The 21,848-nt window shown below is 41.0% G+C and overlaps 1 protein-coding gene and 1 non-coding gene across 3 annotated transcripts; one reads left to right on the forward strand and one right to left on the reverse strand.

The window, feature by feature from the left end:
* On the reverse strand, window positions 1–11,098 carry pkd2 (polycystic kidney disease 2). 2 transcript variants are annotated; one of them, XM_048264238.1, is made up of 15 exons: window positions 10,040–11,098; window positions 9,841–9,954; window positions 8,919–9,052; window positions 8,033–8,283; window positions 7,566–7,790; window positions 7,037–7,265; window positions 6,416–6,583; window positions 3,437–3,618; window positions 2,944–3,064; window positions 2,746–2,844; window positions 2,429–2,550; window positions 2,198–2,315; window positions 1,724–1,884; window positions 1,057–1,204; window positions 1–228 (listed from the first exon to the last, which is right to left on the reverse strand). In XM_048264238.1, exons 1-15 carry the CDS (start codon window positions 10,488–10,490, stop codon window positions 13–15), a joined length of 2,739 nt encoding a protein of 912 aa, XP_048120195.1. In that variant the 5' UTR covers window positions 10,491–11,098; the 3' UTR covers window positions 1–12. The 2 variants fall into 2 exon arrangements, with proteins under 2 accessions (XP_048120195.1, XP_048120186.1); XM_048264229.1 differs by having other exon boundaries at window positions 1,724–1,887; window positions 10,040–11,096.
* Window positions 11,099–17,469: 6,371 nt separating this feature from the next.
* LOC125308486 lies at window positions 17,470–17,683 on the forward strand. The gene has a single exon (XR_007195887.1). It is a non-coding gene; the product is annotated as a small nucleolar RNA U3 (small nucleolar RNA).
* The last annotated feature ends 4,165 nt before the right edge of the window (window positions 17,684–21,848 follow it).

Consider the following 21,848-nt stretch of genomic DNA (forward strand, 5'->3'; position numbering starts at 1 on the left):
GGGGTTGGGGTCTCACACGTTGCCCTGGGCATCAGTGCCCTCAGTGGACAACGAGGAAGAGGGGCGGGCACTGCGTGGCCGGTGCTGAGCTCCTGGACCAATGGGAGTGCCTTGATGATGACTGACCTGGGATATGGTATCGTCTGACTCCCAGCGTTCCAGTTCCTCCCTCACCAGTCTCTCCATCTGCTCTCGGTGCTGCTCGGGGTCCCTGCCTGCGCGCTCATCCTGAAACGAGAGAGATCATAGGGCTTGCAGTGAAAAACAGAAGGTGCGACAAATCTGACAAATCAATGAAGGGCAAGGTTCCCATACATGCTGCTCGTCTAAATGAGTGTGACTATCTTCACTTAAAGGTTGTATCAGCGATGACGGGGTAATGTCACTTCTGTTGATGTTCAAACAAAACAGAGAGCTAGCTAGCTACTCTCTCCTCCTCCCTCCCGTGCAATTGAAACTCTCCTAAACGCACATCTTGTCGATTATTGGTTGGAACACTATTTTGCTTTTGAATGGTTGGCAACACTTGCTGGTAGCAATTGTTTTTGTGTACAGATCTCGGAGCCTAGGCTACCTAGTACCTACACATACAGGAAACTAGCCAGGAAAGTCTTATGATCAGTGACTGCCCATAGTTTTGTGATTGAGGACTATAAATGTTTTCACATCACACCTTGAACAACAGACAAGTGTTTAGTTACAGTCACCCGATCAAGATACTCTATACGTGCCTACACACAGTGTTCCAGACTAGTGCCACTCTGCTCTGAGTTAGCGCCACTCTGCTCTGGGTTAGCGCCACTCTGCTCTGGGTTAGCACCACTCTACTCGCCACACTGCTCTGAGTTAGGGCCACTCTACTCGCCACACTGCTCTGGGTTAGCGCCACTCTGCTCTGGGTTAGCACCACTCTACTCGCCACACTGCTCTGAATTAGCGCCACTCTACTCGCCACACTGCTCTGGGTTAGCGCCACTCTACTCGCCACACTGCTCTGAATTAGCGCCACACTGCTCTGAGCAGTTGACACAGCTGGGCGGCCGGCCCTGTCCTGACCTCTGTCATTCCGTCCAGCAGTCTGCCCAGCACGTCCTTCCTCTTCAGCTTGGCGCGCTCCATGGCCTCCAGCTTCACAATGACGGCATCGATCTTCGACACAATACTACCAATGGAATGCTCCATGCGGTCCACCCTCCGCACCAATCTGAGGGGTTGGAGGAAAACAGATTAGAGTCATAGTTCATGTATGAATAACAAATATTCAGATCGGGACACCCCACGGTATATTATTTTATATAACATATTACTATAATATATTTTGGTGCAGAGGGAGGTTGAGGTACCAAATTCTGGGAAAAGGGGAAATCCCCCAAATGACCAAACAAGAACTGCTGCATTAAGACACTTCGAACTGAAACTTGAAATAAAATAGACATAATCATTCCCACAGTTCTTGCTGCTTTTACTGTGTATATAGTGTGTATACTACAATGTCTATGCTGAATGTCGTGAGTGACAAGGCCCATGTAAATATGTGCATAAAGGTGAAGCTTAAATGTTAAAAACATTTGGGTACTGAGAGTCAAATATCTCAACTGAACTGGTCTGACTTATATTGAAAGACTTAGACATCACTAAGAGACTTGATTTTGAATTTTTGTCAAGTCCATCAGTACTACAGCGAGTTTGGAATCTTAAAAGGTATTGGCTCTAGGATACGTACACTTGGAACTCCTCATAGGACACGCCTCCAGAGCTGCTCCCACGGCGACGAGAACTGTGGCCACTGTCTTCGTCGTCATCCTCCTCTGAGTCGTCCTGGCTACGGGAGAAGCTCCGCCCACTCATTGGCCTGGGCAGCGTGCTCCGCTCCAGATCCAAGTCCTCCTGGCGTGTGTGCAAGAGACACTGAGTATCTGAGTGTGTGTGTGTGTGTGTGCGTGTGTGTGTGTGAATGAATGACACTGAGCACCTAACAGTGTGTATACATACCAAGAAACACTTGAGCCGTCTGTCTGTGTGTGTGTGTGTAGATGTGCATTTGTGAGTATTTTCCTTGTGCAGGAAACAATGAGTGCATGCATGCACATCTTCACCTTTACTTGTACACCTTTACTTCTACATGTATGTCTCTCTTAACCTCTAGCTCTACTCATTCTCTCACTCAACCAGTCACCCAACACTGTTCGTCACGCACTCTCTCTTTCTCCAGGTCGTCTCTCATCTGCTGGTGCTCATGCTCAGTCAGCTCCTGGTCCCCGTCGAGGTCATACTTGGCAAAGATGGCCTCAATCTCAGCGTCCGTGTGTCCCTTCCTGCGTGAAACAGTCACTCAGACACTCATTACTGCACTCAACACGTCAACAAAGGGCTCACATGTCTGCATTAAGAGCATTGTGGAGTTTAGTTCAGGCATGGCTGTAGTCACCCTTTGAGGTCCTGGCGGAGCTCATCGAAGTTGAGCTTCCCCCCTGCCTGGCGCAGACTGTCTGAAATGTCATCCACAGTGGTCTTCTTCAGCCGCAGTTTCACCATGGCTTTGTTGTAACCCTGACAACAAGCGCCAGAAGAAAACTACACTTAACGCTGCTCACTTAAATACTGTATTTATATAACATTATGTTCATAAGCTCAATTTTACCATTTTTAAGTTGTGAAAGACCATAATGTTATCCACTTAATGTGGAAAACTCTGTCTCTCTTTGTCTTTCTTGGCCTACGCTCTAGACGAAAAAGTTGCCATACCTTCTTGATGAGGTCACTCATCTCCATCTCAGACCGTTGCTGGGACATGTCTGTTTTAACTTCAGAATAAGTGTCATTGATGATGGCCAAAAACATGTTCTAAGACAAAAAACAGAGAACAGATTAATCATTCAAGCAGGTGTGTTTTTTAATGTAGTCATCACAGCTAGCCATGGGGCTTCAGTGCAACTCTCTTACCAGTAAGATGAAGAACATGAAGAAGACAAACGAGCTGAAGTAAAGTGGTCCAAGAATCCCATTAGCCTCTTCGATCTCTGAGAAGTCGAAATCTCCCAGAAGGATGCGGAACTGTGTGAATCTGGACATCAAAGCACACTGGTGGTTAACCTTTTATCACACATGGGAAATAGGTCATCATACACTGGTTATCATTGGAACATCATCCTCAAAACACCAGGCCATGTGAGTTCAAATCTGAATTATTCTTTAGCTTTTAATATTTAAACAACACACTTTCTCAAATTGCGCCTCTGTTTTACTCTAATAAATAAATTGTGTCACCACATAACAAGGTTAAGGCCCTTCTGAGCTTAAAAAAAAGCTTGAGGGTTATGCAAGTAATTACCTGAGGTGTGTGTGTATAATAACGCACAAACAAGCAAACAAATAAATAACACAAACACCATGGCTTATGTTAAAACCAACTAATAATAATAAAAAAATAACTCACATGCATGCTTGAAAGGTACTGAAGTCATCTACTTGGGTCCCAAACACCAGATAACCCAACTGGGCATAAGCAAGGAAAATGATGAAGAACATGATGGCGAAACCTATGAGGTCCTTGGCACAGCGGGACATAGTGGTGGACAACTGGCTCATAGTCTTGTTGAAGTTAATGAACTTGAAGAGCTGATGAGAGGAGGTTCAGTTGAGCATAATAGAAACATGTCAGTCTGGTGTTTGGAACAACCACTCACCCGCTCCACTACATTTAAGCTAAATAGCTTATTTGTTGCCTTGTAAGAGCATTTTAAGTAGGGCTGCACGATTATCGCAATCTTAATCGTAATCGCAATAGGAACCAACGCAATTACCAAATTGCAAAACATCAAATACAAATAACACAAATAATCGTGCACAGTTCACATTTCTGACTTTTATATTCATTTCAACCTAATTATGACCGCCGCTAGCGAAGCGGTCATATAGGGATTGTCAAAGTTTTTTTGTTTTGTTCCCCGTCATCTACTTCCTGAATTTTTGGTCAACGATATCCGGGACACCGAACCACTGGGGCACATGACATTTGGTGGGTATGTAGCCCCACTAGACTTTTACGGAAATATTTAGTTTAGGTCCCCGGGGCCACTCCCAGGCCCCCCGAACCAAAAAAAGCAGTTTTTCCTAAATAACTACCTGAACCGTGGCACTGAGGATGAAGAATCTTTTATGGTATGTTGGTCTCAAGGGCCCACATCAACCTGGCCCATAATCACTCATTTGTGATTTGCACCCCCCCGGTAAAAAATGAAAATGCAATATTATTCTGCTTTAATCACCCCTATCTTCAGTTAAGATGTTCAGAACTGCACCAAATTTTTTGTGTATGATTGACCTGGCATTCTCTGGGGATATGCCAAGTTTCGTAGAATTTCATCCATGGGGGTCTAAAAAATTAGGTTATGTGTACATTTAGTGACTGTACACTCATTGGCCTGTAGATGGCGGTGCACACAGATGCACACACACACAGGCACCCACATACTATCGGTATTAGAACGGCCGATACATAATTACAAATTCAGTAGGATTAAAAGAAAGCCAAAATAAATATTAATCATCATCATCATGGCTGCATTTCCAGTATTGGCGATAAGTAGTCGTTTGTCCACTAGATGGCGCATCGTTGCAGTGAGACGTAATTGTGTTGGAAGTTAAAAGTGGGTTGGAAAAACAATGGACGCTTCCTACAAGGACTGTAGTTTACCGCAGAGAACGTCTAATAAGGATAGGACGATGTTCACATGAAATGTAATTCCCTTTTCTTCTTGAAGCCGAAATAAATCTGAGGATGTTTATCGGACATGCTTGGTTTTTACTGCAGGTACGTTAATCTTATAATATCAATAAGGACCTAGGTAATGTTACCGTTAGCGTTGGTTGAGTGATGGAGGCCAATTTGATTGATTGCATTTGTAGAAAACTATAAATGCGGTTATACCAAGCAAATTGATATCAGCACTGTAATTGTATCTTTCGACTGTCATTTGTTGCACGTGCTACAAAAATCATTCTGTGCAATGGAAGATTTACCAACGTTACACCGGTCTGATACAGTTTTGCCTATACATGCGTGAGACTGAGATGCCTGTTTATTTTGTTTTAAGTGTGTGCAGGGTGTGAGAGGGGAATCGATGTGCTTTGATTCCAGCTTGGTAGTTGTAGTCTGTGAAATTAAAAAGCACGTGTGTGTGAAGTATTCAAACAATGACACCTTCATTTCATTATGGCTGCTTTAGCAACACACCTTAAGCTACTGTGTAGTGGGTCGGGTCCCATTTAGAAGTGGCTACTTCATTCGCGCTTTCCTTGACTCATGGAGCTGCGTGAATTTTATTACAACTTTTCGCCACGATATGGCAGTTTAAGTCCGCTTGATCCTGTAAGGCGTAAGCCATTGGTTTCCAAAGGAGATTTTATTTGTGTCGCCAGCATAGCCTATTGACAATTTATGTTGTAAATAGGCCTACCTTATAAGCCTACCTGTAGCTTAGGGAAGCTAACAGCTTTCTATTAGGATCTAGTTTGTTAGTTACAGTTTTGTCATAACTCCCTGATGCAGTTTTGCATTTAGAATAGCCAGAGCGTGGATATCTCAATCGGAAAATTAAACAATATCAGGTGCCTATACTAGGCTGGGTGAACCCAGCCTGATCTGCCCGCTATTTACTTTTTGATTTCTTAAAAGATTGAGCTTGGTCTGGTGAAAGCTAGACTAGCCATGAACCTCAGTTACACAATGCAAGGGAACATGAATCAGCCTATATTTGCACGAACAACGGACAACAGCTTTTCAACTTTGGCCCGTTAAAATGTGTATGAACAGTCTAGCGACGCATTTCATCAAGGCCCATTTGGACATGTCAGTTATTTGCACCACTGGTTAGATGTAAAACAGCATTTCAGACTACTGTTACTTAATTTGTGCATTGACAATAAAGTATTACATGAACTAAAGATGACTAAAATCTTATGAACTGTGATGAACTGCCCTACTTGTGATTGTTTAGAGATTTTAAAGGTTTTATAACAATGCTACATCTTCTTTGGCTATTCTACAATCTATTCACCTTTTCAGCACCAGTAGGCTACTTTCTGTGCAGCCGCACACACACACACTCAGGCATGCCAAACAAGCATACACAAAAGTTTCATAAGTGGGGGATGGAGTAAAATATGGAGACAAATTGAAGTGTGATTTATTTTCGCGGAACGGATGTACAGGACTGAGCGGCGGTCATATTTTGTACCGCTATGCGGTACATCTAGTTAACTATGGCACTTCTGTAATATCTGTCAGAAAAAAATCGCAATTAGATATTTTCCCCAAATCGTGCAGCCCTAATTTTAAGTAACTTAGTTTGGTAAGCATTGATAAATTTCAGACATAAAATATTTTGGAATGTAATGTTCGTTTTAATCTCACCTTCACCCAAGCCAAGAAAACGATGATAGCCGCCAGGTTATTGAACTGCACCTGGAGTTGCGCTAGGGTCACAAAATTAGGATGGGAGGTGTGGTCCAGGAGATACTTGAGGTTGCTGTTCACCATGGCTGTCCTGCAAATGTTCATGATGCAGGCTGGGACACACAACTGGAGGCAGAGAAGAGGGCAGAGGAGAGGATGAAGCATTGCAAATTGCACGTTTGGAGTCCTTCAGAGTCCTTAAATCACACATTCAAAGATAAGGCTAAAATAACATGTTAGCATTTCCAGAACTTATAGACATAAAACGGTATAACTAACTCTCCTCATTCCAACGTTGATCACAATGTTTACTCCCTCACAAGGACCCCTGGATGGACCTTATCTAAGAGGTTTTAAAAACCATATGTGTAGGTACACAGGGTGTACCTGCTGATGACAATTCTCTGACCTATCAAAGCGTAAACCAGCAAGTTTCTGTGTGCAGTTTTCAGTGAAGTGATCGTCACACAGTTTAGCCCTCAGGCTATGGTATCTATGAATACTCATTTCACCTTTGCCTATAGACATCTACATGAGGTGATAGCACAACTGGCATGGATATCTTAGAAAAGTGCCCACTATGATGAGGAGGACGTCCAGGCAGTTCCACAGGTTTTTGAAGTAGTGCAGGCGGTGCAGGCGAATCTCCAGCGCCTCCTCCACAAGATAGTAGAGCACGAAGAAGCAGAAGGCCACCTCACACAGCCCCACGAAGCAGTCCCAGCTGGACACGTAGCGGATGAGACGCACCGTCTGGAACTGCCAGGACGTTATGGCACCCCCTGTGGCTGGAAACTCAACCACTAGCCTGGGAATCAAATGGAGCAATCGTGCCATGGAGGTTAGTGATGAATAATGATGAATGCATTAGCTCATTAATCAGTTGATGTGGCAATTACGCCATTTTTAATTTGTACAGTGTTAAAGTACACTACTATTTCAAAGTAACTATATGTGTGTCTGTGTGTCTGTGTGTGTGTGTGTGAGTAATGTGTGTGCAAGTGTAACTGGGTCTTCATAATTAAAGGTGAAGGCACAACATAATAGGTGAAAACAACAAACGTTTGATGAAATCAGTGAAATTATATCAATTCATCAATCTGGGTACCTGACAATGCAGAAAAGATTGATGTTTCCATTGTAGACAGAGAAGTCCAAAAACACTGCTCTGGTGCCACGGTCCAACCAGAGATTGTTCTTCAGCACTTGCAGCTGATTGGCTGATTCATCTCGGCCTCGGGACAGGTCCTGGTAGTACCCACCCGCACCGTAGGTGGCCACTTCCCCCCAGTGGCTGCCTCCTCCCAGGCTGCTCCCGTCTGAGTACACCCACCTGGAAGCACACACAGGCATGCGCATATCAGCTTCTCCCTGCTAATGGAGTTTCCATCAACAAACCTGCTATGTATTGCTTGCACAGAGTATTACAGTATCCAAGACTGCACAAACCATACTGTACCTGGTGCAGGGTGAAATATAAGGTCAAACAATGAGTAAAACAAAAACACCGAACTGCTGTTCACTCTACATTGAATTAAATGACACTTGGCCTCTGCCTTCAGTATGTATACATACGGTGTGCCCTTCTTGAGCCCGAATGCTGCTTTTTCTTCATTGGTAGGAGAGTACATGCTGTAGCAGGCCTGGACCTTGTCCCTCAAGTCTTCATGGACAGTGCAAGATTCATTTCTAACTTTGACCTGTCGAAGACGTGGGACCCCAAGCAAGAGATTCTCGTAGTAAATGAGGCTTTGGTTCTCCTGAAGGGTCTTGTTGTTGTACCACACTTCCCAGTACATGCCATTGAGAAAGGGCCCTTCTGCATACTGGAGAGACCACAGGCTTTCAGTTGCACAACACTAAAAAGACTACAATTACTCAATTACCAATTACTTCAGACTAATTACTCTATTATAAGCAAAGATGTGGGCCTAAAATGAAATCAAAGCTATTACAACTTGGGTGATTTATATTTATATTTTTACTTTAACATGCTTAGTTTCTATAAACATATACACAAACATGCAACCCACTGAGATTACAATGTATGGCACAGAATAAAAGTATCAAAGTACATACATTTATATAAAGTATGTAAACCGTGTTTATAATAACTAGTTCTAGAACTGTATAGCATTTTCAGATATACCAACACTTTTACTACTTCATTACCACTAATTTTACTACTTCATCACCACTAATTCCCATTCCCTGCTCTTGGATACATTTGTGCACTTGATCAGTATGTATAACCAGATTTACTTTGCCTTCATTGGAAATCCTTAGTTTAGTATATTCTTTACAGAGATATTCAGTTACTTTTTTTAGATCTCAAATGTGATTAAATATTTATTATTTTCTATAAAACAATCAGCTGTAAACTACTGTGAAATAGCAAACATCTACACTTGTGCACTACTTCATCAGAAAAGTGAATGTCAGGCGAAGTAAAAATGATTACCTTCCAGAAGTCATCCATGGAAGATATGGTTTTAAATGAGGTTGGATCTCCATTGGTTATTGGTGTGTCCAGGAACAGTTGAGACATGACTTTGGTGTAATAGTACATGTTGGTGCTCACCATCCCATATGTCACTACAGAAAACATTTGAAAACCATTAGCCAGGCTTATTGCTTAGGTCAACACAAAAACTGCATTGACTTATTAACAGCAGAACATGCAGTAAGATAACAGCAGAAGAACCCTTTAAATGATTCCGTTAAAGTCTTTTCATCAAGGAGTTCTAAAAGTAGAACTTTGAATACTTCTTTTAAATGGCCTACAGAATTATGCTACGGGGAATCTTAATTCCAGGCCTACCCTTTTCTAGTATACTGTAGTACCCTTTTCCAGTGGTCCTAAGGCATTCCTCTTTCTCAGTGTGCAGGCCCTCAAGTCAGGAAATGACTTCCTGAGCTACCCATAAACTAGCTTTGGCTCTCAGCCTTTTTTCCGCATTCATGAATTTCTTCCAAACACAGAGGGCAGCATGGAGAAAGAGCAGAAGATAGACCAGGAGAGCCTGATTACTCCAACGGTCTTCTACTGTATGGCCTCAGGATGAGGCATTGTGCAAAACAATTTCTGGTTTTCCTGGCTGAATAAGAAGGAACTTTTTGAACACAAATGAATTCATCCCAAGCCTTTGTCTTCCCTCAAACAAAGTAGCCTATTTATCACTTCACTACACATCCTTCTACGTTCCACTGGAAGAACATTAAATTGACAGAATTAGAATAAATCTATTTTAATTGATAGCTTGTCATTCCATTATTTTCTTCCATTTTCAAACACTGTGATGCAACTTAGTAGGCTTTCCCCCCCCTTAATTTTGCTCTCCACCCCCATAAGAACACTAATGTAACGGAGTATGATCACTTACAAATGCACAGAGTGATGAGGAAGACGATGTAGGTGATCATCTCGCGGAGAACATTTTTCAGGTATCTCTCTCTGCTACTGTCGCTGTCCTCTAAAAGCCGTGTGCCCCACAGAACTGGAATGGAAACGTGTCATAGCCAATGAAAGCACTGAGATATCACAATTGAGTTTGGTAAATAAACAGCTGGGATGTAGCCTACTTCTTATTTTCTCAAGGATCCTCTTTCCGCAACTACGATGATCATGCCTCTCCTGTTGAGGGAGATCCACAGTAGGTGTTGGGTAAAGTCCCCTATGTATCCGCGTACTGCTACCCCCGGTGAAGCTTCCAAGGCCGCTGCTCCCACTGCTACTCGAACCCGTGGAGACGGACCTTCGGCCAGGACTCGCTGGCGGCCAGTCCGATTCCATCATCTCCTCTTCGGGCTCGAACCCTGGGTTGTCACGGCTCCAGGCTTGCCTTGAGCTTGAGGTGGGGGGCGATGGCGTCCCCGGGGTAGCTCCAGGGTCTAAGTTCTGATGATGGATTCTTTCCATCTCAATACCCTCGCTTGAATCCAGTCTATGCGGCAAAGATACACCCACAGCGTCCGCTGTTGGTCGGACGCTCTGATTTTGTGACTGATTAGTCTTGATTCGCGGGGAACTCATACTTAGTAGCCTATTAGTGCAGTCTGAACATTTAGGTTGTCACCGAATGTTGTAGTAGCTAGATTAACTGGAGTGGACTCCCCAACCCACGCTTACAGCGAACAATTTACAAAAAAGTTTTTACACGCAAATGCATGTGAACTCCTACTCAAAACAATTATAGCAATCCCGTTTATCTATAACCGTCTACTTCACTGTATGAACAGCTTTTCATAGAGTAGGCTACGCATGAAACAACCTAGGCTAAATGCAACTTAAGTTTTTGGAGATTCTTGAAGCGTCTTCGCAACTGCGTAACTGGCACAAACAAAGGCCTAACAAACTGCCCGGTCAAATAATCTATGTTTTGTTATCTACAATTCCAAAACAATAACTGATTCTTACAAAGAAGCCAAACAAATTCTTCGTTTCCAGACAGCCATCTTGTTTCCAGTTGTTCCCCCAAATCGGTGAATCTCATTTGTTAGGGAATCAAATTACATTAGAATCCATTGCGTCACAGCCACAGTGGCATGAACCTCTGGAAAATTCAGAAACCTCATTTTTCAGCCTAAATGCTATTTTGTTTCAGTGAATTGTCAATGTGCGGTTTGATTGGTCTAGGCTACTTTAAGATTCGAAAAAGTTACAGTTAGTGTCAATATTGCACAGTGTTTGTAGGAAAAACAAAACAAGACGCGATGAAACATCAAAGCTGTGTGTGTGTTCCTCTGTTGTGTGAACTGTTGCTATCGGCAACACTTTTGTTTAAAGGCCGTCGCATAGGCCTATAGCTAATCCCTTTCCAAAATACAAAATTACAGCAATGCATTAGGCTGGAATTCATGTAGTCCTATTCGTTGTTGCATTGTCAGAAATTTTAACATTAGGTTGAGCTCTGTGCTCTCTGTTTGCCAATTTGGCATGCAACATTGTAGACCTAGATCACTATCACATTCTCATTCATTAATCAAGATGCACCTGAGAATAATTTAGGATATCAAATCAGGAGACATACAAAAGCTATAATGACAGATTATGACAACTGGTTCAACACCTATGCACTAATGACTTATGTTATGAACTAATGCTTTTTAGATCTTGGTAACATTTAGGAGTAGGTTGCTGTCTTGGCACCAGTTTGAAAGTCTGTTTACCTTCTAGTAAGCCTGCTCATTGTTCTTAGAAATGAGGCCAACTACTGCTGTGTCATCAGCAAACTTGAAAATGATTTTGGAGTCATACTGTCGTACAGTCATGGGTGTAAAGCAGTGTTTCTCAAACTTTTTCAGACCAAGGACCACTTAATCAATAAAAAAAGGCTCACTGACCACCTAGCTTAAAAAAAAAGTAGGCCTACTTCAATAGTAAATTACACAATAGGCCTACTCACTGAACCACTTTGATTGTATTTGCACTTTGCTTATTGTGTCAGAGAATTCATATGATTTAAACTGGCATGGCTTACATAAGTGTTGCAGAAATGTTTGGATTTGCATACAAGTTGGTTCAATATTGCAAACAACTCATCTATATTATATTTTACCACGTCTGCTCAAGGACCACTTGGGCTAGCTTGCGAAGCACCAGTGGTCCCCGGACCACACTTTGAGAAACACTGGTGTAAAGGGAATACAGACTTAAAACACAGCCCTGTAGTGCTCCTGTGTTGAGGGTATGTTTATATTATTAATTGCTGCTGTAACACCATAATTTCCCTCTGGGGATGAATAAAGTTATCTATCTATCTATCTATCGATCTATCTATCTACTCCTGTGTTGAGGGTAAGGGATGAAGAGTTGTGGCTACCCACCCTCACCACCTGGGGTCTACCAGTCAAGAAATTGAAAATCCATTTACACAGAGATGAATGCAGTCCAAGATCTTCCAGCTTATTAGTGATGAGTGTAACAGGTTTGATTAAATGCCGAGCTGAAATCTATAAACAGCATTCACACATAATTCCCTCCCCTGTTATCAATGTGGGCTAATGCAGTGTGCAGTGTGGCATTCAATAGATCTATTAGACCGAAACTGCAGGGATCTATAATTTAGGGCAATGAGAGCAAATGTAGTTTTTGACTAACCTCTCAAAGCACTTCATAGCTATTATGTCAGTGCAACAGGGCTGTAGTCCTTCAGGCCGGCAGGATGTGAATTCTTTGGAACAGGAACAATTGTTGATCTTTTAAAACATGTTGATACAGTTGACTGGATACAATAGACAAAGTCACTATAGCATTCACTAACACCTTACATTTGTAATTACCGGTAAATGACAGGAAGGACTTTTACCTGATATGCCCTAATAAGATTTTTTTTTGGAGACTTTGAAATTATTATTTTTTTGTAACTCAATTCCTATGAACCATCCTCCATACTGTGCATGGGGGCAAGATAAACATGGTCAATTTGTCCAAGCAAGTTTGTTTTACATTTCCAGTTAATTAGAAGTTTTTACTGTAAATATGGGCATTTTCAACCTTTTTTCATAGCCATTCCCTGACCAACGAAGGTCAGCAATGTTCCTTTTATTTGTCTTTGCCATGTTGAAAATGAGGGCACAGTATGTATACAAAGCCTACACGTATTTTGTTTGAACAACAGGGACGTAGCCCCCACCCCCCACAGTGATATCGTGCATACCCCATGTCAAGAGCCCAGTTCTATCATTGTAATGAAGTTACGCTCGGACTTATTACCAATATGTGGTAGAAAAGTGTGTGGCCCGTTAAAACTGCTGCCGCTGAACAAGTCTGCACAAAAAGACAGAGTGGGCTGAAATGTCGCTGTCAAAACAACAACAAAGCTCTCTTAAACATGAGTCAGGCATTTGGATTGTAATACAGCCAAGACTTAAGTTAAATTAATTAGCTTGATGCAGACAAACATGCTTAATTGTCCATAATAGCTTGCTTTCCTCATCATCTGTGTCAGCGTTGCCCCAGGTTATATTGTCTACCCTATTGCCCCACTATTTCACAACAGAGTGTACCGCATACACTAGTCTATACCTGAATAGTGTGGCTGACTCTTATTGACATTCCCTGAAATAATCAGTGAAACTCAAGGTGTTGTTATTTCATATTCAACCATGAGAGTCAACAGTGGTCTTACGGTATTGGCTGTTATTTTCATCTTTGCAACATCACACTGTTCAGAAGGTATGCCAGCCTTTATTCAATAGCTATTAAGTCTTTTTCATGTGCTTATTTTTGTTTAAAATGAAGAAAAACAATATAAATATCTAGATATTGCTTTTTGTGTGACCTTTTGTTTAACATGATAAAAGCTAAATATGTTCCCAGCCAAGAACTTAACATATGAGCTATGTGTTCTTCAAGTGCCTCTTAATTTATTCAGCTGTCTAAATGGGCGATAATAACTACTGATTACACATACCCTTCTGTTGACTGACCGGTGCTTCTTGGGAGTGGAACAAGTTAAGACGGAGTAGAGCATTCAAACAGTAGCATGAACATTCAAATATTCCTTTTTATTTAGAGGCATATTAATGCAATTAAAAAAATGTGTGCGATTTGTGTGCTCCATGAACTTCTTTGCCCACATACATCTTGCCTTATTTTTGTCTTGATTTGAACAGACCCTGAAATGGATCATGGAAGTGAGGAGAGAGGCAGTTCGTGTGAGATTTCTGATTTAACTACCAAAGATCCCCCCGTGGTAAGCACAACAACTGCGTCAGTTGTGACAAAGTCTCCCACAGCCAGTGTCCGCACCACACGTCAAACCGAAAGTTCCAAACCTCCTTTTGTGTATCGCGGTGAGCCTCTGGTCATCTATATGCCAAAAGGAGGCAAGGAGTCAGCACAAAATTCTAACAAAGCTCTCACTGAGACTCTTAAACGTAAAATGTATTCTTTGAAAACTGCTCTTGACAAGGGGGAAATACAAGCTATTGTGATCCATTCCAGGCGTTTACAACCCATGAAATCTGTGTGGAAACCAAATCAAAACAATGGTTATACCTCTCAAGTGGAAACATCAATGAGGGTTATGAAAGCTAACCCTGCCTCTGCCATCCCTATGCCCAGAAATGGTGAACTTAATATCGCCAATTGGTTGCAATCATTGCAAAATTGGTATGCTCGCCGGGCGGGAAATCAAGGACCATCCCCAAACAGACCTCCTCAAAGTGGATCAAACCTAAACAACTTCCCTCAGGGTGGATCTCCTCAAAGTGGATCAAACCAAAACAACTTCCCTCAGGGTGGATCTCCTCAAAGTGGATCAAACCAAAACAACTTCCCTCAGGGTGTAATTCCTCTTTCTCTCATAAATCTATCAACCCATGATGAAAGTAGCTAAGGAAAAACTGATCTAGACCTGGAAATCGCTTAGATTGTTATATGTTTTAGAGAGATAGATAAGAGCCAGACCCACATTAAAATGTAGGGTCTGGGCACTCACCGTTCGCAGTGCTCAGTCTGAGGGGCGGGATAATCAGTTGTCTTTCAAATTCCCTCTGCACGCAATAGGATATTTGTTTTCAAGTAGCAGGGAATTCAAGCCAAACCGTTGCAACTCTGCCATCAATCATTATGTTAAGCCCACCAAACGACTCTATACATGATTTCAATGTCCTGATTAAGTTTCGATTTCTGGAGCTCACAAGCCAACGGAGAGTTGCTAGACTAGCCCTGGCAGCTAGGGGCGCGTCTAGATTTCTAGGCTAAAGAGATCGGGTTATGTGTTCACATGTGCTTTATTTCTGGAGATTTTCTTTTCCTTTTTGTTGAATGCCACTTTGAGTTGAAGTCTACATGAATTTCCAGGTTTCCTTTCCCCCCTATTGCTCCACACCAAGTGCTCACTGCTCACATAAAGAATTATGTTTTCACTTCTTTTCTACTACAACTACAGGAAATTTCATATTTCATATGTATTCTTTTTATGCATAGGCTACTATGCCTGCCATGTCTTTCTGGTTTGATGCTGTTATTGAAGCTCCATTTTAATAAACAAATTCTCCATCTTGCTGATGGCTATACTGTCATATTCTGAAATGTAATATAACTGCAGTCTTTGAAAGTGGGTATGATATTTAAGTGTGGTTTTGTTGCCATGCTGCAACTTAAAAATCAACAATATTCAACAATAAACAAGAATCAACAAACAAACAGAAACAAGGCTGCATTTTTTGTTGTTTGCAACCTATGTGACAATTATGGTGGTAATGTTTACAATTAGGCCTACCATGCCATTCTTTGTAATATGTTTGTAGTAACTGTAGGCTAAAAGAAATGGCAAATCATATAGATTTGCAGGTACAATAATAATAATTTCCATCCAGTTTTGAGATAACATAATAAATTAGTAAAATACATGGACTCAGGGGAGGGGCAGGAGGGACTCTGGAACCTGCGTTCATGTCTACATTTCTCTGGCCCTATATATAAAATCACCATTGTGTGAGCCAAACATGCTGTTATACCATGCATGCGTATACATTTTATAATGTTTGCTTAATTTAATCATAATGCATTGTGCACTAGCCCACAAGTTGCATAAAAGCAGAGATTGGACAGTGAAAGGCCTATTTGCCCATGTATACCAGCATACCAGGGTGGAGAGGGCAGAGTGAATCTAATATAGGAACAACGGCCTAGTAGTTAAACAGTCGGGCAAGTCACAACCTACTGTATAAGAACATTTTGGAGTTGTTACTGTCTGATTTGTCATTGGGAGCTGTTAACCAATTGGTGTAACCCACTTCCAATGAATTATGCAAAAATACTCAAATTAAAACTAGCAGTCAAAAATATTTTCAGTTACGCTGGACTAATAACATAAAAATAACCAAAAATTGTAGCCTACTTCATACAAACAATATAATAACGCAGAACTAGCCTAACTAAAACGAAATAGAATGGTCAAACCAGATTAGTTTTATTCTATCTTTTCAGTCTGCACTAGTTGCTCTCTCAAGCTCTCTTTGATTTCTTGAGAGACTGGTAGGCCTATAGAATGAATGAAATAAATCACATACCTGCATGCACTCTGTGGATTTAACATCTATCAATTAAGGTTTTGCTCCTTAAACACAAAAAAGACCTTAAGTCAATTTCGCAAACTCATAATTAAACAGAATCGTAAGCAAAATAATCTGCGTGTCAATTTAAAAAGAGCATATAACATCCGGAGATAGTTCATAGGTGTTTATTTCAGTTTTTACAAGCCATATATTTCTGATGTGTCGGTTAGATGTAGCCTCAAAGATTGTAGATAGGCGGCGCTACTGCAATAACAGCTGTTACGAGCATGGTTACGAGACTCATTTCTGCCGGATTACAGATTGAAGGTGCAGACAGACAGGACGGGTATAGCCTAGTAAGTAAGTAGGCTAGGCTAGCCTAGATCAAGTACAGCCGTCTCCAGGGCCGTGTAAATTAATTGTTTCCCTAAATGTGTAAAGAGATTAAGCCAGCATGGAGTCAGATCGCGATGATTCAACGTAGCCTAACAGCAAACCAGTCAAGAAATCCTTTTCAACGTGCAGTGTTGTCTTATGGGTAAAAACATAGATTTAAATTGGTATTGGCCTAAGTATTGTCAAAGTAAACTATTACAATGTTGACACATCAGCCAAAACGAATACATAAACTGTATACTTAATAACATATTACAATCGGTAAAACGAATGTGAATAGGCAATATATATTTGCCTATATATTTTGGTGGTGTTTTTTTCATCGAATCGAGGCCATTTTCGGTTCATCAAAACGTGATTTTTAAAGTGTGGGTTACCTAGATATGGGTGACTGATTCCGATGTTTTTGTTTACAGCATGGTAGGCTACAGTCTTGATACTTACGGAAAGAAAATAAGATAGGAAAGCAATTTTCACGGATACGGGAAGCGATGTTTTTCTCATCGCACCTTCCAGTTGGAGTCTTCGTTGTCATCGATTACATCACAACCGTCGTTGTGCCATGTAGGTTCCTGAGAGACTCTAGTGCAGCGAAGGTTGAATGAGTTAAGACTATACTTTCAGGGATCATTTCTATAGTTATTGACATGGAAATGCGTTTCTAAAGTGTTGTGTCTCGCTACCCACGATGATGAGTATCGATGTTCTCCTCTGAGCGCGAATCGGATAGAAGTTGTTGGAATTATCCATGTGACTTCTGTCATTGATGAACGTTCCCATGGATTTCGGTCTTTGGGAGGAGGAGGACATGATCAGAGTGGTTAGAGATTCTTGTTTAATATAAAAGTAGGCTAGCAGTAATGGCACACAGAACTGAGCGAGTGTTTCCCTATGGTATTTAAAGGCAGCACAGTTTAACTGTCCTTTGGGTTAGCAGTATTACGTGCGTAATTTCTTACTCACGTAAATTGTTACACTTAATCTAACATGACTTTATTCTAGTGATGACAGACTGACACTTACGTTTCTATACGTGCTTCAAATCATTAACTATAATTCCATGAATTAGTGCAGGGCGATATGTAGCAAAAAAGGTGTTTGGTACATTTCATATAGATTTTTGCAAATTATGTTTTTTCACTTCTTCAGACCCTATAGTTTGCAAAACTACCTGCTTCCAATTTGGCGGATATATCACCAAAAATGGCAAATAATTTCCTTTTTAAATATTTTAAATGGATATATGTTAGGTATTATAATTATATACATACATTTTCTAATAAAATTGAAAGACTTAGCTAGGTAATAAATATGACCATGGGTGACATGAGATGTCATGATTATCATGACAAAATCTACTAAACCCCTCTTCTACTGCACTTTTTACCCCCCACTTTGCACAAATAGGCTGACACCAGACATAATTTCACTGCATTTCTTACTTCCAGTAACTATATGCATGTGACAATAAACTTCCTTGTATCCTTGTATCAACCAGTGATGGGTGTAACCACTATTATGCTATTTATTGGCATACCTGGAAAAACACATTGACTGATTAAAAGTTTCCTTCAATAACCTAATAATCATTTGAATTAAAGTAATGTTCTGCACTCACCACAATAGATTAGATTAGATTAGATTAGATTCAACTTTATTGTCATTGCAGAGTACAAGTATGAAGACAGGGTGGGTTGCATAAGGTAGAGAGGTTTAGAGTAATATAAATATGTGCAGTGTATTAGCAGTTACCTTATAAGAGCAGAATAAATATGGCTAACTGGCTATGTAATGTGAACAATGTATGAACAACATACATGGGGGGGTCCTTGTTGCCCCTATCAAGGTTGCTGTGCGCTTTATGCAAGCATCGCTTGCCCTGGATGGCCTCAATGGAGGGGAGTGCGGAACCGGTGATCCGTTGGGCAGTTTTCACCACTCTCTGCAGTGCTTTTCGCTCCTGGGCAGAGCAGTTGCCATACCAAACTGTGACACAGTTGGTAAGGATACGCTTGGTGGTGCAGGAGTAGAAGTTCAACAGGATCTGAGGAGGCCAGTGGACCTTCTTTAGCCTCCTCAGATAGAAGAGACGCTGGTAAGCCTTCTTGATCAGGGTAGAGGCGTTGAGGGTCCAAGAGAGGTCCTCAGAGATGTGGACACCCAGAAATCTGAAGCTGGTGATACACTCCACTTCAGTCCCATTGATGAGAATGGGGGTGTGTGCTAGCTTTAGACTTCCTGAAGTCCACAATGAGCTCTTTGGTCTTCAATAATTCTGTTAACAGGACTTGCAGGAAATTGTGGGAACATATGAATTTGTTCATTATAATAATATTATGCAAGCCTAATGTTGCCCACTACAGCTAAGTCTGCCTTCATCCATGAATTGTGACTGGTTTCAGAAACAGCATCCTCTGATAAATCTACAGATTAACACACACATTGGATATCATCTTAATAGATGGCATGGCTGTTGTGTAGGAGATGGTTGTCAGGAAAAGTGACATAAACTGTTGCAAAGATCTGTTGAAAGTAAGGCACGAGGCTACAATGACATATGTTTATTATTTAACATCACAAACTCCATTAAAGACAGGACGAGACAGGTCCATACAATGGGAAAAGCACATGATAAGGGATACAAAATACAAGACAAGCACCAGAGGCTGTTGTAGAGTTTGTGAAGTGCTGTTGTCTTGCCAGATAATGCAGTAGAAGGTGTTCTTGCAAGAGTAACAACTTACCATTAACGCAACTTTGCAGGTGTGAAGGCTCTGAGGAGATGTGCACCAATATTAAAAAGACAGTGACAGTGGTGAGGATAAATACTTGAGTGACAATGACAATGTTTTGTTGAACTCTTCAATAATGAAACAAGATGCAGATTTTTTTTTTTTTAATTTTTCATTATTTTCCATTTTTTCTCCAAATTTCTTGGTAAATGATGCAATACATCTTTTGATAGTCTGTATCTCACTTGTGTACCTTATTAGGTGTATATTTATCAAAAAGTTGACCACTTTAAGCCTTTATATTATTTTTCTGCATATATTGTCCGCCATCTTGAATTTTGGCACTGAAAATGAAGAAACAGGTTGTTTTGTATTCAATGGGGTCCAAGCAAGTAAAAAGTGTAAGACATTTGTTTTGTTTTTTACAGCATGACTCTTACGTCTTCGTAAGAGTTGATTGTGTTGTTTAATTTAAGTGTTGTGAATGCATAGCCTACCCCTACACAGGCTGTCATTAATGTGTGATAAGATGGTGATGATGACGACAACGATGATGATGAAGGTGAAGCTACTGCTGCACATGAATTATTCATAAATCCACATAATAACATATGTCACACACGCATATATACTTATAACAATTAATAGATAATACTTTCTTCATGCAAAATCATTATTTTTCACCCTCTTCCACCTACTTGAAGTACCATTACTGATCCGCATTCTCCAGCTTCTCCTAATGTGCATCAGAGGCGGTCTCTCGTACTTATCAGAACTGAGAATTCTCCATTGTTTCTTTATTTCGGTTCATGGTGTAGTTGTATCAAGTGTCAAGTTAACCACCCTGTTGTTGTAGTTGTTGTTCAGTTTTGTACGAACTGTCATTAAAACACCCACATTTGCTGTTCCTCTAACCTTTCTGGAATTCAGTTTCATTATGACCATATGTCAAAGTAATCCTGGCCTTGACATCATAGTTTGGTCAGAATGTCCTTGCTTAGAACCTCAGTGCAAGACAGTACATGAACAAACAACAAATGTTTATGTTATGTGTTATACATAACAAGATGCCCCTTATAATGAATGAGAGAGAGATAACTACTTATGGGTCAGGGTGACTGTAAACTCAGATTGGTGACTGTCTGGCTCCAGGACACATGGGTCACTTTAAAAGTGGTGCAACCAAATGTTTTAGCACTATGAAATAGAAACTGTCTAAATCCAAGTGTCTAAATCCAACACTGGATACAACCTTTTGTGAAAGCCTGCTCCTGTCAGCAGGTGCTGCCCACAAGCTGGGTTGCCACAACCAATTTTCACCTTCCACAGCTTGTATAGCTATGGCATCCATAGGAGAAGGTGACGCATGACAAAGGTAAGAGATGAGGGCTGGTTGTCATGGACAGATACAAAGCCACAGGTTGTCCTGCAGCTCCGGCTTGCCTGATGACCCCACTAGAAATATGTGGCCCACAGCTATTTATGGTCCTCAGTTGGTATGGCATGGTGTATGGTGTGGGTCAGTACAGCACATGGTCAAGTACATTATTAATAACCGACTTTTAAACAGTTCCCATTTGATCTCTATGTACCTGAGTTACTTCCCTTGCAGCAGCAACATGGGGTCACCAAATCTCAGCTTAATAAACATTATGCAAACGCATGTATCTAGACAGAAAGTTATTCAGTCAACAAAATGTCAAATATTCATGATTCATTTGTGAGTGTCAATAAATAGACTACTACCACTGACAAATTCAGCGGTGGTTACTGCTTGTGGCCCAATTTCAGCGGGTGTTACTGTTTCCCCCTGTAGGCCCCTAAGCAGGACCCAAAGCATCTTTGATCAAAGTCAGTATGTTATTTATTTTGGGGGCTCTAATGGGTGAAATGACAGATGAATAGGCCTACAGGGATGTAATAGGCTTGTCTGATATTTGTTAAAATAAATAAATAAATAAAATAAATAAATAATAATAAAAAAAACAACAGGGGTAGTTTAAAGTGAGGCAACCTTATAAAAAGGACAATTTTGGATGTTTACTTTGAAAAGGCAAATATAAATATGGAGAAAACAGTCAGGATTCTCCTATCAGAAATTCTCTCATTATGTGATCATGGTTTCTCATCAATCAGTTCATTTTAGGCTACTGTCTCTGCAATCCATATTATATGGAGCCGAGGCCGAGCTGCAGTGTGGGTATACGCACACGCCCAAACCAGAGCGGTAGATAAAACAAGTTTTTGGAAATTGT

The sequence above is a fragment of the Alosa alosa genome, chromosome 1 (genome assembly GCF_017589495.1).
Source record: "Alosa alosa isolate M-15738 ecotype Scorff River chromosome 1, AALO_Geno_1.1, whole genome shotgun sequence".
NCBI classification, from domain to species: domain Eukaryota; kingdom Metazoa; phylum Chordata; class Actinopteri; order Clupeiformes; family Clupeidae; genus Alosa; species Alosa alosa.

What these genes read in the sequence shown, in the direction of transcription:
- pkd2 (XM_048264229.1), bottom strand. Translation starts at nt 10,490, where the DNA reads ATGAGTTCCCCGCGAATCAAGACTAATCAGTCACAAAATCAGAGCGTC. An exon ending in CCATGGATGACTTCTGGAAG is followed by an intron (nt 8,284 to 8,918) that starts GTAATCATTTTT and finishes TGGTCTCTCCAG; the next exon opens with TATGCAGAAGGGCCCTTTCT. An exon ending in TGCTGGACGGAATGACAGAG is followed by an intron (nt 229 to 1,056) that starts GTCAGGACAGGG and finishes CTCTCGTTTCAG; the next exon opens with GATGAGCGCGCAGGCAGGGA.